General features: G+C 41.9%; 2 protein-coding genes across 7 annotated transcripts in view; one reads left to right on the top strand and one right to left on the bottom strand.

Annotated features, from left to right (window-relative positions):
* Positions 1-17,620, top strand: LOC102777683 (uncharacterized). Its single transcript, XM_087851302.1, has 9 exons — positions 1-22; positions 1,414-1,516; positions 4,449-4,628; positions 4,999-5,187; positions 5,828-6,004; positions 8,209-8,350; positions 13,628-14,250; positions 14,936-15,077; positions 15,672-17,620. Exons 2-9 carry the CDS (start codon positions 1,421-1,423, stop codon positions 16,403-16,405), a joined length of 2,283 nt encoding a protein of 760 aa, XP_087707428.1. The 5' UTR covers positions 1-22; positions 1,414-1,420; the 3' UTR covers positions 16,406-17,620.
* drp2 (dystrophin related protein 2) overlaps positions 16,669-20,240 on the bottom strand; it is a 206,131-nt gene continuing 202,559 nt past the window's right edge. For all 6 annotated transcript variants that reach the window (XM_087851288.1, XM_087851282.1, XM_087851258.1 and 3 more), the window contains one exon: positions 16,669-20,057. In XM_087851288.1, coding sequence (XP_087707414.1) covers positions 20,038-20,057 — 20 coding nt within the window. In that variant the 3' untranslated portion in view covers positions 16,669-20,037. The remainder of the gene's footprint in view (positions 20,058-20,240) is intronic.

Genomic DNA, 20,240 nt, shown 5'->3' on the forward strand with positions numbered 1-20,240 from the left:
GCCACATCTTACAAGTCTCCAGGTATCATTAAAGATCAGAAATGAGCATTTACTACTCGCATTTAAAGGTTTGCGTCCAAGATGAAACCTAAAGTAAATGAAGAAACACTTGATTTATGCAACTTTTTACATCTTTTTACCTTTATTGTGTTTTGGGGATCTTCTTTTTATGATTGCACCTGACCAGTACCTGAAGAGCTTAAATACTGCACTGGCTGTGGAAATCATTTACATCACTGTTATCTGTTTGCTACTATTGGCCATCTCTTTACATCTGCAGACTTTCCCATTGGTTGGCTTTTATCTATAAATCTCTGCTTGGACTGGTGCCTTCTCATCTGCGTTTCTATATGTGTAAAAACCTCAACCAATATGTAAATGGCCTGTATTTATATAGCGCTTTACTAGTCCCTAAGGACCCCAAAGCATTTTACATATCCAGTCATCCACCCATTCACACACACTGGTGATGGCAGCTACATTGTAGCCACAGCCACCCTGGGGCGCACTGACAGAGGCGAGGCTGCCGGACACTGGCGCCACCGGGCCCTCTGACCACCACCAGTAGGCAACGGGTGAAGTGTCTTGCCCAAGGACACAACAACCGAGACTGTCCAAGCCGGGGCTCGAACCGGCAACCTTCCGATTACAAGGCGAACTCCCAACTCTTGAGCCACGATCGCCCGAAACATACACTCTTACAGTAATATAAAAATGTTTGTCCCCAAATTTAGAACAGAATATTGCACAGACAAGTGCAATATTTTGCACTTGTCTGTGCAAAATATTGTATTTGTTTCTTTGTTACATGTTTATATGTTGTACTGGTTGTAATTTCCTGTGCCCTCATGGCCAGGTCTCTCTTGGCAAAGAGATTTTGATCTCAATTAGACTTTTCCCCAGATAAATAAATGATAATGAAGTTAAATATAAATATAAATAAAACTAGCAGAACAATCTAATCTAAAAAAAAAAAAAAGTTTGATTAACAATAAAAGTAATAAATACTTGGAGCCTAAGGCCAGATTTAGTTGGAAGGATGCTCTCTGTACACCCTCTGCCTCCCAACTGAGGGACAGCTGCATCTTTAGGACATCACTGCGTCATCACTCTTCCTCCAGAATGATCTTTACTTGTTCCAGACCGATCTCGGCCTTTCTCGTCCACACGATTCAGCGGTCATCCCCGCCTCTCCCTTCTCCTTCCAACAGGGATTGCCCCCACCAATCACCGGAGTAGGCAAGGGATTAGCTCCTCAGATTAAAGTGGCCATCTCCAAACCCTGTCTAATCCTACCATCTGTCAGAGAGCAGCAAACTAGCCAAGACTCTTGCCACTAGGCTAATCAGAAAGTCAAAAGAACACAGCTAGAGGGAGAAAGACATTTCGAAAACACACTTTTCTGTTTCCCAGCGTGGCAATGGAGGAGACATACCTTCTCAACTATCCAGGTGTCAGGAAGAAAATTCTGGCAGGAGGCAGTGGACCGTTGCCTCACTTTCCACCTGGGACAAAGGTATTCTAAATTGCAGTTAACGCGATAACCTAATCGTTAGGGTAGGTTAGACACTGATTGTGTGTACAATAATAACCATTGTGGAGTAATTCATGATCCACGGGGGGAAAAAATGTCTATCTTGGGTGTCTATTTTTAGCTGTGTGTTGCAATGCCCACTTCAATTAGATTCTGTTGAATTATTCATGAAGTTCGAAAATTTATCCTGTATCTGGCTCATGCACACAGAGCAAACATTTGGTCAACCAAATTGCAACATGTTTTTTTGGCACTGTATCTTTGTTTCTGTGCTTCCACTGATCTGCTGGTTTCCGACTTTTTCCCTTCCTAGTCACATCCAGCCATATGGCACCGAGCCTGGACACTGTGACAAATATTTTCCATGACAATGCCAGCATGAATTTCCATTTACCTGTGCGCGCGCGTGTGTGGATGTGTGCGTTCCCTCCCCAGTGAGGTGATTCCCATTTGTTCGCACAGTTATCAGACTGTTGTGATTACACACAATCTGTCAGGCTATAAATAAGGTTACACAGATCCAACGTTATTTTTAAGTCAGGGTGACGCGAAAACCTTGACGACTCTTAGATGCACGCAAACAGATGATGTCTGAAATATATCATGTGTGTCATTCAGTTTACTGTAAATTATATTTACAAAATATACAAGAAAATAATTTTCAAGTTAAATTGGATTTTGTTTTTATTTGGAAATGACAAAGGGGGCTTTTTAGTTTTCTTGTTGTAATTCAAAACTATTTTTGTTTTAGCCATTGATTTAATGGGCTTTTAAAGCTCGCAATCAATGGAACAAATTAACATTCACTAGAAAAGGACAATCAATAGGCTTTGAGAAGATGTGGTAGATCCTTTATATTGACTGCAGAAAATTCTTTAAGAAAACTTTCAAGATTTAGAAGATGATGTAAGTATTTGTATTTGTATATATAAATATAAATATAAATATATATATATATATTTATATATTAATTTTTACACATTTGTCACATTTACATGTTTCAGGTGGTCAAATTAATTTTAATATTGTTTTTAAATGATGATTCAGTTTATCAAGAGAAAAAACGTATCCAAACCTAGCCTTATGTGGAAAAGTCATTGCCCCCTAAAACTAGAAATTGGTTGGCAGCAAGAATTGTAACCAAGCATTTGTGACAACTGGCAATGAGTCTTTCATATCTCTGTGGAGGATTTCTGTCCCACTCTTCTTTGCAGAACTGTTGTAATTCAGCCACATTAGAGGTGTTCTGAGGTCATCTCAAAGTATGCATTTATGTCTTAACTTGTGGCCTCTCAAAAACCTTCATATTGTTGTTATTGAGCCATTCAGAGGTGGAATTCCTCATTGTCCTGCTGGGTAACCCATATGTGCTTGGGACAAAATGATGGATTTCTGTACAAGCTAAATTATACTATGGCTTACTTGTATTTTTAAAGAAAGCAATACTGGTAAACACACCACACTTTTTTTATGCTCAGTTGCAGTATCCAGATGAAATACATAATCACGCTACACGATTCTCAACTAACCACAATTTAGTAACTCCTCGAGTTAAAAGTAACTTTTTTAAAAGCTCTGTTATATTTAGAGCATCTTTTCAGTGCAATTAGAGAATTGGCTTCTATTCATAATTTTAAAAATCACCTAAAAGCCTATTTAGGCAGTTTTTAATTTATTTGTAAATATTGTAAGAGGGTAAAGTCACTTGTAATGGAAATTGTGTATTTTGTTTGAGTGTTTTTTTTATATTTTTTAATATTTACATGCTTATATTTTCAGAATTGTAAAACCTTATTGTGGAAGTAAGAGCCAAATTATGTGGATATTTTGCATCCAACTCATTGTGTAACATTTTATTCGATGGTATTTGATGGTTTGGGCCCCAGGAAGACTAGCAACCACCGTTGTGGAAGCTAATGGGGTTCCTTATAAATAAACAAATAAACAAATGGCTGGACATTCTCCTTTAAGATTTTCTGAAAGAGAGAAAAATGTATGGTTCAATAAATTACAGCAAGTCATCCAGGTGCAATGGGACATAATATATTTATAAAAGTCTTCAGGATGTCTTCAGTTAAGAAGTTTTATAGCGAATGGTGAGACGAGCCTTCGTGTTCTTTCAGGTCAGCAGTGGTTTTCACCTTGGAACTCTCCCATGGATGCCGTTGTTCGCTCGTCTTTCTTATTGTTGAATCATGAACACTTTAACTGTGGCAGGTGAGGCCTGCAGTTCTTTAGATGTTGTTCTGGGTTCTTTTATGAGCTCCTGGATTAGTTGATGCTCTTGAAGTAATTTCTGTAGGCTGGCCACTGCTTAAAGGTTCACCTCTGTTCCAGGTTTTCTCTGTTTGTGGATAATGGCTCCCATTGTGGAGTCTCAAAGCGTTAGAAATGACCTTTTCCTTCCCAGACTGATAGATGTCAGGGACTTTGTTTTTCGTCTGTTCTTACGTTTCTTTACGTTTTGCTTTTTGGGCTCTTTTCGACTTTTTTACTTTGTCAGATTGCTTCTATTTCTCAATTCAAAAGGCAGCAGTCAGGCTGGGTGTGAAAGTGGGGGGAAAAAAGTTAATCGGAACTGATTCCTGATTTAACGAGAGAGGACGATTAATTTTCCACCCAGTTAAGTTTAGATAGCTTTTACCCCTTTAATAAAATCATCATCAAACTGTATTTCATACTCACTCAGCTTATCTTTGTCTTGTTTTGTACACAACTTGATTTTTCATGAAATATGTAAATGTTACAAAAATGCAAAAAGCTAAGAAAGGAAAGGTCTAAATGTTTTTCACCACACTGTATATTAAATATTTTGTTGAAAAATCAGTGGCCACTTTATATGTCTAGTGAAGTCTCCACTGACTGTAGTTTGTGTCATTAATCTCTTGTACTCTCCCTGTTCCCACTTTCCAAGCTGGTTTTCCACTTCCAGACACTGTTGGACAACTTCGAGAGGACAGTCATTGATGACAGCCGACTAGCTGGCAGACCGGCAGAGATCTTTGTCGGAAAGATGTTTAAGATGGAAGTCTGGGAGACCCTGTTGACGTCAATGCGTGTTGGAGAGGTGGCTGAGTTCTGGTGTGATGCCATTGTGAGTTGGATTACAAACCGCACGCACACATTCTGAGATATCCGGCCCCTGAGAGGATGTAATAAGTGTTCATGACTGGGAAAGCGAAGCTTTTACTCCTCATTATAATGCACATGAATCAACGTTCTGAAGCCTCCAACATGCTCAGTAATATAAACATAAACAAAGCAATCTCTTTGTGCATTTTTTTCTGTTTTTCCTTCTGGAGGAAAATGTAATTTGCAAGTAAAATTGTGCGACTTCTTGTGTTTTTTTCTTGTACGGCTGATTGGCACGGGCAGCCAGAACCAGAGGGTTAGCATGATTAAGTGCTTCTGTGTTTTATTCTAGATGTTGCGTGCATGATTTTGTTGATGTGCTAATTTCACAGCACACAGGCTTGTACCCCATTGTGTCCAAGGGAATGAGGCTGATCGCTCAAGGGAAAGACCCTCTAGAGGGTCAGAGACACATGTGCGGAATGGGAAACCTGTTCCACTATCACTCCACGGGTTTCCCGGAGCTGGATGAGCTGATGCGGACTCCTCAGCCGCTTATATTTATTATGGAGCTGCTGCAGGTGAGCATCTGTGACAGTGACAGTGAATAGCAGAAGAGAATGAACAGCTTCTCCCACTTTTTAGCTTACGCTACACCAGCTTACGCTTTTCTAAAATTTACTGACAGCACTGACTAAAGTGCCTCTCTGTCTAAAACATTCAGCTTCGAAATATTATATTTTCCCAAACAAGCTTGAGACTAATTAGCGAGTCCAGTATTGGTGGCAGTACATTCACATTATTTCTGTTTCACATCAGCTGACAAATCTTCAGCTGTGGAAAAATTTAGATACTTTATGAATTGTCTTGATGCATGCTCAATGATCCAAGTAAAGAAATTCCAAAAAGTTGACTCTATTTATCTGGACCTAGCGTTTCAGTGGGAGAAATGTTTTGCAACTCATCAAAATGACTTCTTCAGTCTCCAAAAGTAGATCCTTTACCTACGTAAAAGTTTCATTATCACAAATTAAAAGTATATAAGCAAAGTTTAAGGTTAAACAATTATTATTGCTATTGGTGGACTGAAATAACTACTAACTGTAGCTTTAAATAACTGTAATAAAATAGACAAATTTCTCACCTAATGTAATTGAACAGAGGCATGCTTTGTACCTGTTTAAAATTCACTTGCATCATTTATCTTCTTCTCCTATGCAGGTAGGAGACCCCATGTCCTACCAGAGAGAGTCGTGGATGATGGAAAAGGATGAAAAGCTGCAGACGGTGCCAGTTCTCCACATGCAGGGCAATGCTCTGGTCCAACAGAAGAAATACAGAGATGCTGCCAGCAAGTACAAAGAAGCTGTCCTGCTGCTAAAAACTGTCCAGTCTAGGGTGAGTGAAGAGCGGTTGGAAGAAAGGTGGGATGTAGGCAGGGTGTGTGTGTTGTTTGTGTGAATCTGTCTGTGTGTTTGTGTGGGAAGGGGCATGCAAAATGAGTACTGGGGAAGCTTGTGAATTCTGAGGTCTCTTCAGGATTTGGGGTTTTTGGGACATGCAGCTCCTTCTTTTCCAGTGGGAGATTCCTGTTTTCCTGTTTTGCTCTGCTTCACTGTGTCCCTGATTACATGCAGCCGGGTGGAAGGAGACCTGTCTTAGATAAGAGCAGAGAAGGTGGGTGGTGGGGTGTGAGGATAGCGCAATACTCTAGGGAGAAGAAAAGTTATGTTAAGGTGAACGCACAACAGTTTTAGACATATTTGCAGGTTTCACGTTGTGGCTTACAGATAGCTGGGTAAAGTAAAAATGATAATTAAATGTACTGAATTCTTATAATTATTAAAACAGCGAGAACAACGTAAGTAAAACAGGAAACAAGAGACACTCACAAAGACACGGACTTGACACTGAGACGCGACTAACTGGGGAAACGCAAGGGATGCACGAAGCCGGAGCACAGAGACAAGAATAACAAACTGATAAACATGGAACACAGAAGAATGACCACGGAGACAGAACTAAACATACACGATTGAGGATGGGTACCGGTATCCGGTGCCATCATGGCACTGGTTCTGACATAAACGGTAGTAACCAGACCGAAAAGCAGCGCACATTTCGGTGCTTTTTTTTCCTGAGATGTCATACACTTTAGATTCTAGCCAATCATTTTACGTTTCCGAGGATAGTAGGCGGGTCCAGGTACGTACGTTCTTTTAGAGCAGAGCTACAGATTAAAAACGCCCAAAGCCAAGCGGTCAAAGTCTGGCTGTACTTCACAGCAAAAGATGCAAACTCAGCAGCTGCAACAAGTGCTTTAAGCTGATACTGTGACACTGTCAAAGGAGGTAACACCTCAAATCTGATGAAACACCTGGCGACGCATTGCCTTTTTTTTTAAAAGCCGAGAAATGCGCCGTATTTGATAGCTTGCTGCGAGACCTCACACTGAGCACATCTACTGCGGGTGTGATGCCTGTTATCAGACCCGGAATTTGCAACATTCCCCAAAAACCCGAAGAGGAGAGTCCTGGCCCCTAGCCCTGCCAGTGTAGCAGAAATGATGAGGATGATGATGCAGCAGCAGCCGTTCTTCTCTGCGTGAGTAGCTTAATGTTGTTCGTGTGTAATTTACGTTGAGTAGGCTAACCACGTTATTACATTAATGCATGTAAGGTGAACTAGCAAACATCATCATAGCTACATGCGGCTGTCTTCTTGTTTGATGGCAGATACTCCCTTCACCCTGGCCAAAAAGGCTAAAATGACCAAAGAAAAAGTGGAAAACAGTTAAACATGAGAGGTTTTTGGACAAAGTTTGTGTTTTTTCCATTGATTAAGCACTGCTTCCAGCCAAGAGTGATACCATATATGCCCTATAGCTGCAGAAAAGGCTAACATTGTTATCTTTTTACAAAAAACAGCTGAACATGAGAGGTTTTTGGACCAATTTTATGTTCTCCATTCTTTAAGCACCGGTTTGAGCACCGTTTAAGCACCGGCACCGTTTCAAAAGTACCGGTTTGGCACCGGTATCGGATAAAACCTAAACGATACCCATCCCTATACACGATAGACTATGCAGGGAGGCACAAGTGAGAACAGACCAAATGAACAAGAACACACAACAGAAATACAAATGATTAAACCAGGAAGAACGAAACGAAACAATAGTAAAACAGTGACAATCTCTCAGAGAGCTGAAAATGACTGTTCAGCGATGTTCCCCATCCAACCTGATGGAGCTTGAGAGATCCTGCAGAGAAGAACTACCCAAAAAGAGGCGTGTCAAGCTTGTGTCATACTCAACAGGAGCTGAGGCTGTATCTGCTGCTAAAGGTGCTTCAACAAAGTATTGAGCAAAGGCTGTGAATGCTTATGTGGGTTTTATATTTTTGCTTTTTATTTTTAATAAACTTCAAGCAAGAATTTCAAGTAAAGGTTTTCCCTTTGTCGTTATGAGTTGTTGTGTAGAATTTAGAGGTGAAAAATAAATGCAATTGATTTTTGAATAAGGCTGTAACATGACAAAATGTGGAGAACTGAGAATACTTTTCATGAACATGTTGTTTTTCGTTTAAATCTGCATTCTTGTGTAGGAGATGCCAGGTGATATAGACTACATTAACTTAGGTCGAATGATTGTCCCCCTGGAGCTGAACTACTGCCAGTGTATGCTGGAGCTGGAGGAGTACTATGAAGTCATAGAGCACATGGATGAGCTGCTGCAGAAACACAAAGGTATGTCTGTGAAGGCTCTCAGTCATCCAGGTCATCGTAGTCAAAGGAGCTTGCAAAGAAAAGCGTCTGGACTTCTTTAAGTTGCTTGAAGACGTTTCACCTCTCATCCGAGAAGCTTCTTCAGTTCATAAATGGTGGGGAGTCCCAGATTTAAACCTAGTGGGAGTATCCCCCTCAAAGAGGGACAAAAGGACCCCCTGATCTAAAGGTCAAAGGTCACTCTTTCGAGGATGCCAATGTTCACATTTTGGACAGAGAGGACAGATGGTTTGAAAGAGGAGTGAAAGAAGCATCTATGTCCACTGTGAGCGACCATCTTTGAACAGAGGCGGTGGTTTACGACACCAACTGTCTGCCATCTATAATCCAGTTTTGAGTTCCCTCCCCAGACGCCTTAACGCCCACTCACACCCTGGGCCATCTGACCTCAGGAATTCGCATGATAAGGTGGGGCCAGGTTTCACAACGAGCTCACCCGAAACTCTGGCTGATTGGGACCCACACCCAGTTTCACACCTTGGCTCAGGCGATTAGAGGATCATCAGGGGGTCCTTTTGTCCCTCTGTGGGGGGAAACTCCCACTAGGTTTAAATCTGGGACTCCCCACCATTTCACCTTAGAACTGAAGAAGCTTCTCGGATGAGAGGTGAAACGTCTTCAAGCAACTTAAAGAAGTCCAGACGCTTTTCTTTGCAAGCTCCTTTGAAAACACAAAGGTAAAGAAACATGCCGGAGAAAGAAGAATTGTGAGGGTTTATTCTGATTATTCTCCTCATTTCTGGTTAAGAAACATCTTTAATTTGACTTTTTTCGGGAGAATCAACAGGGCACACTTTTATATATTTCCCGTCACCTAGATTCACATTTGCACGGTTGCATCAGCAAGCTTAATCCTGTGCACAGAAGTAGTTCAGCAGTGCAGGGCTGTTATTCACTCTTTCCCTTCAGAGATTTGAACCAGCAATGCTACCATATGCTCATAGTTCTCTAACCTCCAGGGTACTGCTGTGCCCAAACTTTGAAAAGGAGGGGAGGGGGGGAGGATAAGCTCCAATTCTTGCTATCATCAGCCTTTGTTAGCTGGGCTAGTGTAATGAGAGCCATTACTATTTAAAATGATTCCAAATCTTTTATTCTTTCTAGAGCTGTAAAAATAAAGAAATCTTACATTTGACAGAAATCTTTTTCTATTTTTAAGACTTTAGAGCTGTTTTTGCGTATACATGTCAGCGAAGAGGGTTTGTTTTCTTTATAAAAATTCTACCTGCAAGTCTAAGTGTCATTCATGCAAAGTGATTCAGAGCAAGCTTGACCAGAATATCCTTGAGAATGTCCTATAACATCGACATAACTGCACGCATTATTGCATTCTTGACTTTTCTAGAAATAATTAACATTTTCGTTTGTAACTGACTTACAGGAATTTTGACATTTTGATACATGTGGCCATTTGCTTTCTTGACAAGACAGAGGAAGATTGATGCCACTCTGATGCATGAATTTTAAATCTGAACGAAAGCCAGATGGCCCTCACATAGATGCCTCCTGGTGTTATTTTTTAGTCTCATAAACTAAGTTGGGATAATATCAATTCACTCTTTATAACCGTCGTCATTATCAGTTTAATTTGCACCTCTCGGTTCAGGCTTAACAAAAACAGTCATTTCAAAATCTTGTAAAAAGCTGCCAGGTGATGCCTGCACTGGTTTTACTGCATGTTGCAACTGTTTCTTGTTAATGACAATTTTAAAGCTGAAGCAGTCCCGGGAATTGCACTGTCATACCCATGGCTACTCAAAATCCTAGAGGAGCCTCTTATGCTGGCACAGCCTTCACTTCAGAGCCTCATGAATTATGCCCATGTTGAGGCAGCCTTTATTTTACTCTCTTCTCCCCAGTCTGGGGTTTCCACTTCCCCAGTGTTGTGTATTTGACTTTTGCATTATTTGTGATGTGGAGCTATAAATCTGTTTATTTTATCACATTATGGTGACTTACCTTTCCTGTAAGGACAAAACAAGTACTCATGGTGTAAGGAGAAGACTAGGCTGTAAGGAGAAGATACGTCTTTTGGAAAGTAGTGTATGCAATGTAATGTCTTTTGAAATGATGCAAACACAACACTATGTGTGGCAATAGAAGGAGATGTGTAAACTGAGCACAAAAGTTTAGCATGGATATGTTGGGCAGGATTTTCTGGGCTTCCCGACCCAGTTTGAGCACTTGTCACAAAGCTGCAGGGCTCTTTATGAAGCTTAGAAGCATGTAGCCCCCCACACGAGCATTGCTACACCTTCTTCTACTCTTCTCCTCTCTTATTGTCCTCAGTTTCATTTTTCCAGTCCTTTTCTAGCTGTGTCTTAGTTTCATTTCACACTTCCGTCTCCTTTTGCTCACCGCTCTGCTTGCATTCTTCGCGCTGTTGTTGTTCCTCCTGTCATCAGTATCACGTTGTCTGAGTTCCTGTCAGCCACTCGGCTGCTGATTCATCCCTTCAACCCATTTGTTCTTTAGAAAAGGATCACTGCACTGTCTCTGCTTTGCCAGAGGCGACAGTGAAATCTGTTTAACTGCTGGCTGAACGAAGATTTAGCGTAGAGGGAAATTAAATGCAGAGAAACAGGAAAATTCAATTATATGTGTCTATCTAAACTAAACACAAACAGGGCCATTGCAATGTGTTCGCATGGTGTTTCCACATGTCTGAACTTTCCAATTTGGGAAATGCAGTTATTCATTTTTTGGTCTTTAATTAAATGCTTGAACCCCCCCTGCTCATCTTTTTTTGCATGAAAAAAAAAAAAAAAAACACTGTTATGCCTTGATGAGACACCTTTGTCTCATTTAATATGTGTAGATCTGTGAATATGCAAATTCTTTCCCACCTCCTTCATCAGCGACTTGCCTGCAGCCTGCTGCCTGCCCCCTGCACACTCCCTGTGCACAGTGGTGGTCCAAACTTCAAAACTGAGTGTTTTGTTAAGCACAGGAGGAAAAACCCAGTGTTCAATTTGTAAAGCAGGAGATATGCTGTACAGTGAGGCTGCTGCTCTGCTGGGTCAGGGGACAGAAAAATTCCTGGAACACACACACAAACAGACTACCTCGAGCATAGAAAACAAAGACTAGGTGCTAGGTTTTAAAAACTAAACAAAACAAATAATTTAGGCAATTTAATACTCGCTGGGAAGCTTTTAGTGCACTTATAGTAAGGTCTCATAATGATGCTTTGTAAGTCTGAGATTTCTAGGCGTACTCAGTCTAGGTAATATCAAAGGAGAGTAAAATAACAGGCCTGTGTTTACACTTCCATGCCTATTTGTCCTTTTAGATATTACGTGGATGATTATTTTCCCCTAAAGTACAACAATTTTCAGCATCTTGACATCCTCCTAACATGGCAATGCTGCACAGCAGCAGCTACACTGAGCTTAAATGAAATAAGTCTACACTGACAACATTAGCTTTCACGCTACCAAACTCTTAGACCCACCAAGACTGGATTCTGCAGTTTGCTATTTATGAAACACTGGCTACACACACGAGATTGAAGCGTTTTGTAAATTACACAAGGTCAGCCTCACATGGAGCATGACATTCTGAAAAGGACTGAAAGAGAAGTGTAACATATAAGCAGTGTTGGGAAGGTTACTTTTAAAATGTATTCCACTACAGATTACAGAATACATGCCCCAAAATGTATTCTGTAACGTATTCCGTTACATTACTCAATGAGAGTAACGTAACGGAATACTTTGGATTACTTAATATATTATCATGCTGTTTACAACTACATGAATGTACTATTGCTGTGATTTATTACTGTTACTGAAGGTCCACGGCTCCGAACCGTAGTAAAGGGACCTCTGGCTAATACGGTGGGTTCTGTGTCGGGCTCGTAGCTGAAAACTAGCTTTCCTTTGTTGTCTGGGTCAACTTTGCTAGCAGAGACAGAGAGAGGCGTTGAAAGGCTGCTCCAACGGAACTTATTGTTTTTAGAGGAAAACACGAACACGGTGTACAGTCGAGTCTTAATAGCTTACTTACAGCTGGGCTCGTCAGGCACTCTTCTTGGCTGCAGTGGTTATTATTATATTTACATGCTTCCAGCTCCCGTTTCTGCTCGATGACAGCTCGTACTTTTCCTTTTTCTCCCTCCCTCGCTCACAGACACATAACGTGTATGGCAGTCCATTCTCCCTGCAGCACGGACTACACTGCCCATGATGCTACATTCTTTAGAGCTATACCTGTAGCATTCTGCCTATTAGCTTAGCACAACAACAACAAAAAGGCCTCTCTCACCCAGGAAACACGCAGAGAGCGTCACCCTGTAACCATGGCAACCGTAACGCTGCCACCTGGAACAACAGAACGTAGCTGTCAAACAAAACCCAAACAGTCCTGACCCGCCACAATATGAAACAGGGAAGTACCGCCGTGTAATCCATTTATTTCAACAAAGTAACTGTATTCTAAATACCACCTTTTTAAACGGTAACTGTAACGGAATACAGTTACTCATATTTTGTATTTTAAATACGTAACGGCGGTACATGTATTCCGTTACTCCCCAACACTGCATATAAGTATCAAATGTCAAAACTATTAGTGTTATAAAAAGAACAACTTACAAGGGTGCAAAGGATGAGCAGCAAATGTACAGTACATTCTGAATCTCTGTTTTTGGGTTTGTCATTGGAACACTGCAGTTCTGGGGAAGCCACACTGACTTTCAAAAATAGGATTTTCATAGACGAGGTTCTTTAAATATAATGTACAGCCAGCTAGTTTAGCACAAACACTCTAATAAGGGAGAAACACTTAGCCTGACTCGATTCAAAGGTCACTCAACAGTCATTTCTAAAGCTACCTAATTAACAAGCTGTATTTTGGTTGTTTGATTTGATAAAACTACATTTTTTAGTCTTTTTCCCTCACAAATACACAATGGGGTTGTTAGTGAGCTGTAGAAGTGGATGGGGCAGAGCCAAGCTTGCTGTTTTACTATGTTTCTAGTCTTTTTATGAAGCTCAGCTAACCCACTAGATGTAGCTTCAGCTTTTCATTAGTTGCATCATATCTTATTCAACTCTGGAAAGCAAATAAGCATGTACTGCTTATTTATTTATTTATTTTTTTAGGGTTTATTAGAGTTTTGCAGATTTATGCTTATAAATAACCACCTGTGCTTCAACGTGCATATCAGATTGATTTATGTTTTTTTGCAGTTATTATTTCACTGTGTTGTTGTTTCTCGCCTTTTCTGTTTCTTAGACTGTGTCAAAGGCTACTACAAAAGAGCCAAAGCCCACGCTGCCGTGTGGAATGAAAAGGAGGCCCGGAGAGACTTCAACATGGTGGCTCAACTCGACATCACTTTGGCGTCCCTCATCCATCGAGAGCTGAAGGCCCTGTCGGAGCGCATGAAGGAGAAATATTGGGAGGAGAAGGAGCAATACTGGAAAAAGCTAGAGAAAAATGAAAACACAAATGAAGTGGGGGAGGCAGAGAGGAATGAGGAGGAGGAGAAGAAGCAGACAGGAGAGATAGAAGAGGGAAAACAAGAACATCCTGAAAGTGCGACAACAGAGGCAAACGATAAAGTGGGAGATGGTTCCGAAGAATCTCCCCCTGAATATGCAGAAGTCCACGAAGAGAACCTCGGGGAAAATAAAGTTGCACTGACTGAAGGAACAGTTACCAAAGAAGAAGCGAGCTCTTCTGCAGGGAATTTAAACACTTGCGATCAAACAGAAGGCAAGGACTGGCAGCAGATGTTACGACTGGTCATGTTGCTGCAGAATGAGGGAAATTTCCTCATTAAAGAGAACCGCTTTCAAGAAGCTTCGGGAAAGTTCAAGGAGGCTCTAGAATATGTGGACTGCCTTCAAAATAAAGTAAGTAATTGGTGATTAAGTGAGGGTTTGTAAAAGCGTTCAAGTAATTGTGTTGTCTTTTCCAGGCAATTGAATGTAAAATAGAGCTTTTTGTTGCGACGACAGTACCCAGATGGACATACCACATTAACAGCCGCTGGTTCAATCCACTCAGTGTGAGGAATATTCGAACATGCCAGTTAGTAGTCTTGCTAAAGGACCGCGACTCACTGCGGCTTGTAAACTGTAATCATCTGTCATTGTTGCTTTTTTACTGAAGAGCAGCTGTGGCATTGTAGGTACGCTGGCGAAGTGAAGAGCAGAGAAAGTGCTCTGAAAATAACAGCTATCCACAGAGATATCACTGTCACACCGCTTGCCTCTTCTTCTTTTCTCTTTCCTAAACTCTCCTTTCTGCCACACCTCAGTGTCTAACTCCCTCACGCCTTTCACGCACAACAGACTCCCCGCTGTCCTCGTTCCACCCACTTCCATCTTTATTTCTCCTCGTTCTAAATTCCTCTGCCACCTCCCGGTATCATTTTCCACATCCGAGCTTTTTCATCGTGCCTCCCAACGCTTTATATATTTGCCCCTGCCTTTGTTTCATCTTTTCAACATTTCTCTCGCCATCTATCACCACCACCTCCTTTGCCCTCACCCTCCCACCTACCCGACTTTCATGTCCACTCTCTTTCCTCTGCAGGTGGATCAACAGGGCGAGGACTGGGATTCGCTGGAGAAAGTGCGTCTTCCTTTGACTCTGAATTTCAGCCAGTGCATGCTGGAGCTAAAACAATACCAGCAAGTTGTGGAGCTCAACACCAAGCTGCTGAAGAAACACAAAGGTAATATTAGAGTGAAAATTGAGTTTATAGAAATAGATACTTGAATATATAAATATACCCCGGTTTAGTGCGTACAGAAACAAAACAACCCCAAAAAGCTATCATTTTTAAGCTAAAAAATTTCTCCTGCCAGCCCTCAGCAAACACTCGCCTTGACAGTGCAACAAGCCTTGATCTGTGTGTTTACCAGGGAAAGAAGAAACCAAACATTCACAACCGCAATGCTGTGTCTGTCTTTTGTTCCCTCAGCTCCCACCCATGGACATCACAGTCAAAAATGAATTCATTGTTTTCTTTTTGTTTGTGCTATGATGAATTATTAATAGTTAGGGCGATCTGAAAAGGTTGTTTTTATGCTTTTCTTTCCCGTTCATTTACCCCTCTCGTGCGTTCGCTTCCTACTACATCTCCTGTCTCACCGCTGGCATTCAGTGTAGTTAACGCCTGTGGTATTTATTTTTATCTTCAACTTTTACGGCTTTCCAGTTTTACTCTTGCCGGCCTACCAATCATTCTTACCTCCTGTTGCCTCTTGTGGTCTTTACGAGTCAATAGTGTTGCCATTTATACTTATTCGCTCTCTTTTCTCAATAGGTAATTTCAAGGCAGTGTACCAGAGGGCTCGGGCTCATGCTGCTTTGTGCAATGAGGATGAAGCTCGAAGAGACTTTGATACGGTGGAGAAACTGGACCAGAAGTTTAAACCCTTTGTGCGGCAGGAGCTGAGGAATCTGGGCCAGAGCATGCGTTCGATACATGCCAGTCAGAACAAGACTTACTGGGATACAACGCAGGAGAAGTGGGGGCCTGGTGGGACCAAGGCCACGAGTGCAGCCAGAAAGAAGAACGTCAAATTTCCTCCAAAAGCCACAGAAGGTAAAGCTAAAGCAGATATTAATGCAGATAAGAAGACTGAAGACACTAAGAGCCAGGAGATGGAAAGCTCAGAGAAATGCACCCCTGTCGAGACAGACGGGGTGGATGTTGCAGAAACAGGGAAAAATCCAGATGTGAAAGCAGAGCAGGGTAATAAAGAGCCAGAGCGTGGGAGAGCGAGTGGAGAGGGGTTAGATAATGAAAGTATAGAGGAGGCCGTGGTTCATGAAGCTGGGCTGGGTGTACCAGATAATCAAGCAATAGATAAAGATAGAGATCCTGCGCCCACCAGCTCCGGCAAAGATAATGCAGCGAGCAAGAGATCAGTGCGCGATAAGGCGAGAAAGAAGGTAAAGTGTCAATCAAGTGCTGCACCACAGCCAAAGAGAACAAACTCAGGGAACAAAGCCAACAGGGCTAAAACAGAAAAGGGTGGCACTGCATCAGAATAGACCAATGAGCCCTTTTTTCAGCGCTGAAGCAAAGGTTTAAGGTAGAAGTCGAGGGCAGACTGCATAACAGAGTAAGAAAAAAGCACACAAGCCTCACAATGGGACATACACAAATCCAAATATAACCACAGAAAGAAAAATTAATATAAAACAGCCTGTATTTGGCACCATTCTGAGTTAACTTTCATTATTCAAATCTCAAAGGGATAACTGCAGTCACATGAAATAAACAAAAAAAAACAATAACACGAGCAGACGAGGAGTTTGCCAAATACAAACTTTTATTTCTGTACACAAAGAGTAGAAAGCAGCCAGTAACCCACTTGTTATTACAGTAAAAAGCCTTTCTTCAGAAACCCTTTGTTTTTTATACAGATTAAAAACTCCAGAGAAAAGACGAAAAGAAGTGTTTTGAGTTCTGGACAATAAAACAGGAAATCAAAAGTGTTAAAGAAGTCAAACATCATGATTAATGAGGTATATTAATGGTGATTTAAAAGAACACACAAAGAAGAGAAGAAACCTCATTTCGTCAGAAAAAAAACGAGTGTGTTAGAGTAACAAACGTATATATGTTGCGTGAGATACAAGCGCATGTGTCCTTGTTACATATTTAGATGCGTGCTGGTAAACACAGGAGGGAGGGTCTGACACTGAGGCAGCAGATTAATGACAGGGCCCGTGGAGCATGTTGGCGAGCTACATGCAGTAACAGAAGTCTGAACAGTGATAGCGGCGTCCTCTGGGGGTGACTCCGGCTTATGTAGAGAACCTTTTTTCACTCGGCTTCAGTCATGCCACGGGGAGCAGTGTGTGTTAGTGTGTGCGGGGCAAAACAGGAAGCCACAAGGAGTAAAGAAATGTGCACACGGATGAGACCTCAGATGATCACACAGTCACGCATCATCATTTATTTGGATGGCGGTGTCGAGCAGCAGCAGAGTGAAATGTCGGGACAAACTGTGAATCGCAATGTAACCCTGTAGTAGAACTACCTAGTCTATGTGCGTACATGTTTGTGTCATTCTTTCGCCGCTATATGGTGTTCAAATAAACATGACAACTGTTGATGCGCAGTCCTACTGGGGGGGATGTCTCCCTTTCTTTTTCACCACCTGTCACTGCGCCATCATCTTGTGTACTCACATAGAAACGTATGGAGCAACTGAAAGCTTTGGATAATCATCACTGTGTAATGAGATGTGTAAATACCAACAGATAAATGTCTATGAATAAACATTGCTTGTCATGGCTTTTTTTCTTTCTCCCACGAGCTGTGCAGCTGCTCTTTGTTCTGAGTTGCGAGAGCTTTAACGAAACAAATTCTCAAGCAGTGCTGATGCGGAGACGGATTCAACAAATAGTAATGACTGTCTTCAGCAGCTTAACAGTGGCAGGTTTCAGTGGAGGTGGACGTGAAGAAAAGGAGAGCTGTGTTTGGGAACCAAGGGCCTCTCTTGCTTCCCTTAAGGCTATTAGCATTTGTATTATGAATGGCACATCACCTTTCCGACTTGCAAACCTGTGGAGCTTCGTCCTTGGGGGCAGTTCCCTAGCAACGGTATCAAAACTAACAGGCAACGAGTGCTGAGGAGGATGTCAAATGTGAGCGCTATGCGCCTGGAGGAAGATCCCATAATGAATGCAGCACATGGGTTTTAAACTCATGCATGTGGGGTCAGAATTATATTTTTAAAGTTTCGCATGGATTCCTCAATGTATATGTGACTATCTTTTCTATGAGAATGGGTTTGAGTACGGAGAAACACGCAGAACCACAGCTTCATTGTTTCAGGCAAACTTTAGTCCTGCTTCTGGAGATTTTGCTGTGGCAGGCACATCAAAGTGGATCTCTCCCACCAGCCCTCAAGCAATAAATGGATTGTTTTTTTTATGCCTTTCCTCTCTTGTCTCTTAGATCTTTACTCCCTCCAAGCATACCCGGCACCATGGGTTCACTCATACAAGCCTTATTTAACCAGTTTCACCCTATGATCCACACTTTTTCATTCCAGCTGTCACTTCCAATCAACCACAGGTCTGACAGACACTAGTGCACAAACACGCGCCTGACGCAACCTCCTTCCCTGAATTTAAAGCATAATGAAAAAAGAAAGAAAACGTGGGGAAAGGCTAACTCTTGTCTTTTATGGATTCAGCTCGGTTTTAAGGCATTAATTGACTGTGCTATGTTTAGAACAAAATGCACCCCACGAGCTTGATACGATGAGGGTGAAACCATATCAACGACACGTCCTTTTGTAAATCTAAAAGCAATTAACATGAGGGGAAATGACACATGCAGAGTCAGTAGCTACTGTTCTTTTTAAATCTGCATGGAATGAAGGGATTATTAAGAATGGAGCTGGTGTGGGACTGGGTTATCTTGGTGTGCCTTATACCCCCCCTGTAGTTTTTGGAATTAGCATATCGAGGGGTGGGGGAGCTTTAACTTTTAGGAGCTCCTTCCTTCTGTCTGCACAAAGCAGGAGAACTCTAAGATCTCAAAGCAGTGGCATGCATGCTGATATTTATCAGCAAACATTTCCTAAACAAAACACAGTTCCATTCGCAAAACAAATTGGCTTACCACCGAGAACTTGTTTATATCCTTCGAGATGAAATAGATCTCTGTTTTTATGAAATTGGCCTATGGTGTATTTCTGGCGATACATCACAGCACATGTTATCGATCATGCAGGGAGCCGTTTGGTTATTTGTGCATAATGTGTGTGGATGCGTGGGGGGTATTGCAAATAGGGTGTAGCAGCATACGTGTGCGCACATACACTGAGTGCAGTTAGTGCCTTATGGGTGTAAAGGGCTCGCTTAGGAGAGGCGAGCAATGAGCGCGACAAGCAGTGAGACAGGATTAGAGGAACAGTGTGTGCATACAGAGGCGCTGTGCTAGCGGGCACTTTGGCTGTCTCAAATAAGTCATGGATTTAACTGATAATGTGTCGTTCTGAAAAAGTAAATAAGCCCGTTGTGGGTGCTGTCAACTCCTTGACAGTCTGCACCACGCAGCCACATAAAATGTAGTCAGCCCAGCCCTGATCTAGCTTACACGGTTAAGCTTTAGCTCACCTCCTTGTTTCAAAATACAAAAATAACAACCATGACAACACATTCAGGAGGGGGGAGGGAAACACACTGAAGATACAGGCATTTTGATAGAAACAATGGATGTCCTTCCTTTTCCCTTTTTGCATTTTTTTGAGGTTCTTTTCACGGAAGGTCCAATTTGTGCTGCAGACTGATGTAAAGCTTCCCACCTCTCAATGACTACACAAATACTGGTAATCACAGTGTCTTGGCTGGGCATTTTCCATCACTTTAGTCTCTCCCTGACCTGCTGCTAACATTAGTTTCCTTTGGCTCGTTAACATGGTGTCAGGCTGCGCCGCTGAAGCTATGAAGCGCAGCCTGGCCAAAAGGACATCAGCGTGAGCCTTTAGCAGTTTGCGTGAAAAAGGCTTTTAGTGCACAAAATTCCAGTGGAGGGTTAGCTCTAAGTATCATTGCCGCTGCAGTGGTCACATGGCCTGGTTTACTGTGGCCCGACCTCAGCTGTATAGAGCTCCTCCCTCTGCCGTCAGGCGTTCTTTCTGCTCCTCCAGGCACACTCGGGGTTAGATGTGTGATGTGGTGCCTGAAATTAGGATATAAAAGAGAATTTAAAGAAAAGAAAAGGGTTAACAAGTTTAGGAGCACATGCAAAGGACCAAGGAGATGTTCTTGGTTATAACTAAGAAGGCTATAATTATTATAATCCCTTTCTTTGTTCAACTTACAGGCTTTGGATTGCCCAGCAAATTACATTTTAAATGCAGTG

This window comes from Neolamprologus brichardi, chromosome 2, assembly GCF_056152115.1.
Source record: "Neolamprologus brichardi isolate AB-2024 chromosome 2, ASM5615211v1, whole genome shotgun sequence".
Taxonomy (NCBI): Eukaryota; Metazoa; Chordata; class Actinopteri; order Cichliformes; family Cichlidae; genus Neolamprologus; species Neolamprologus brichardi.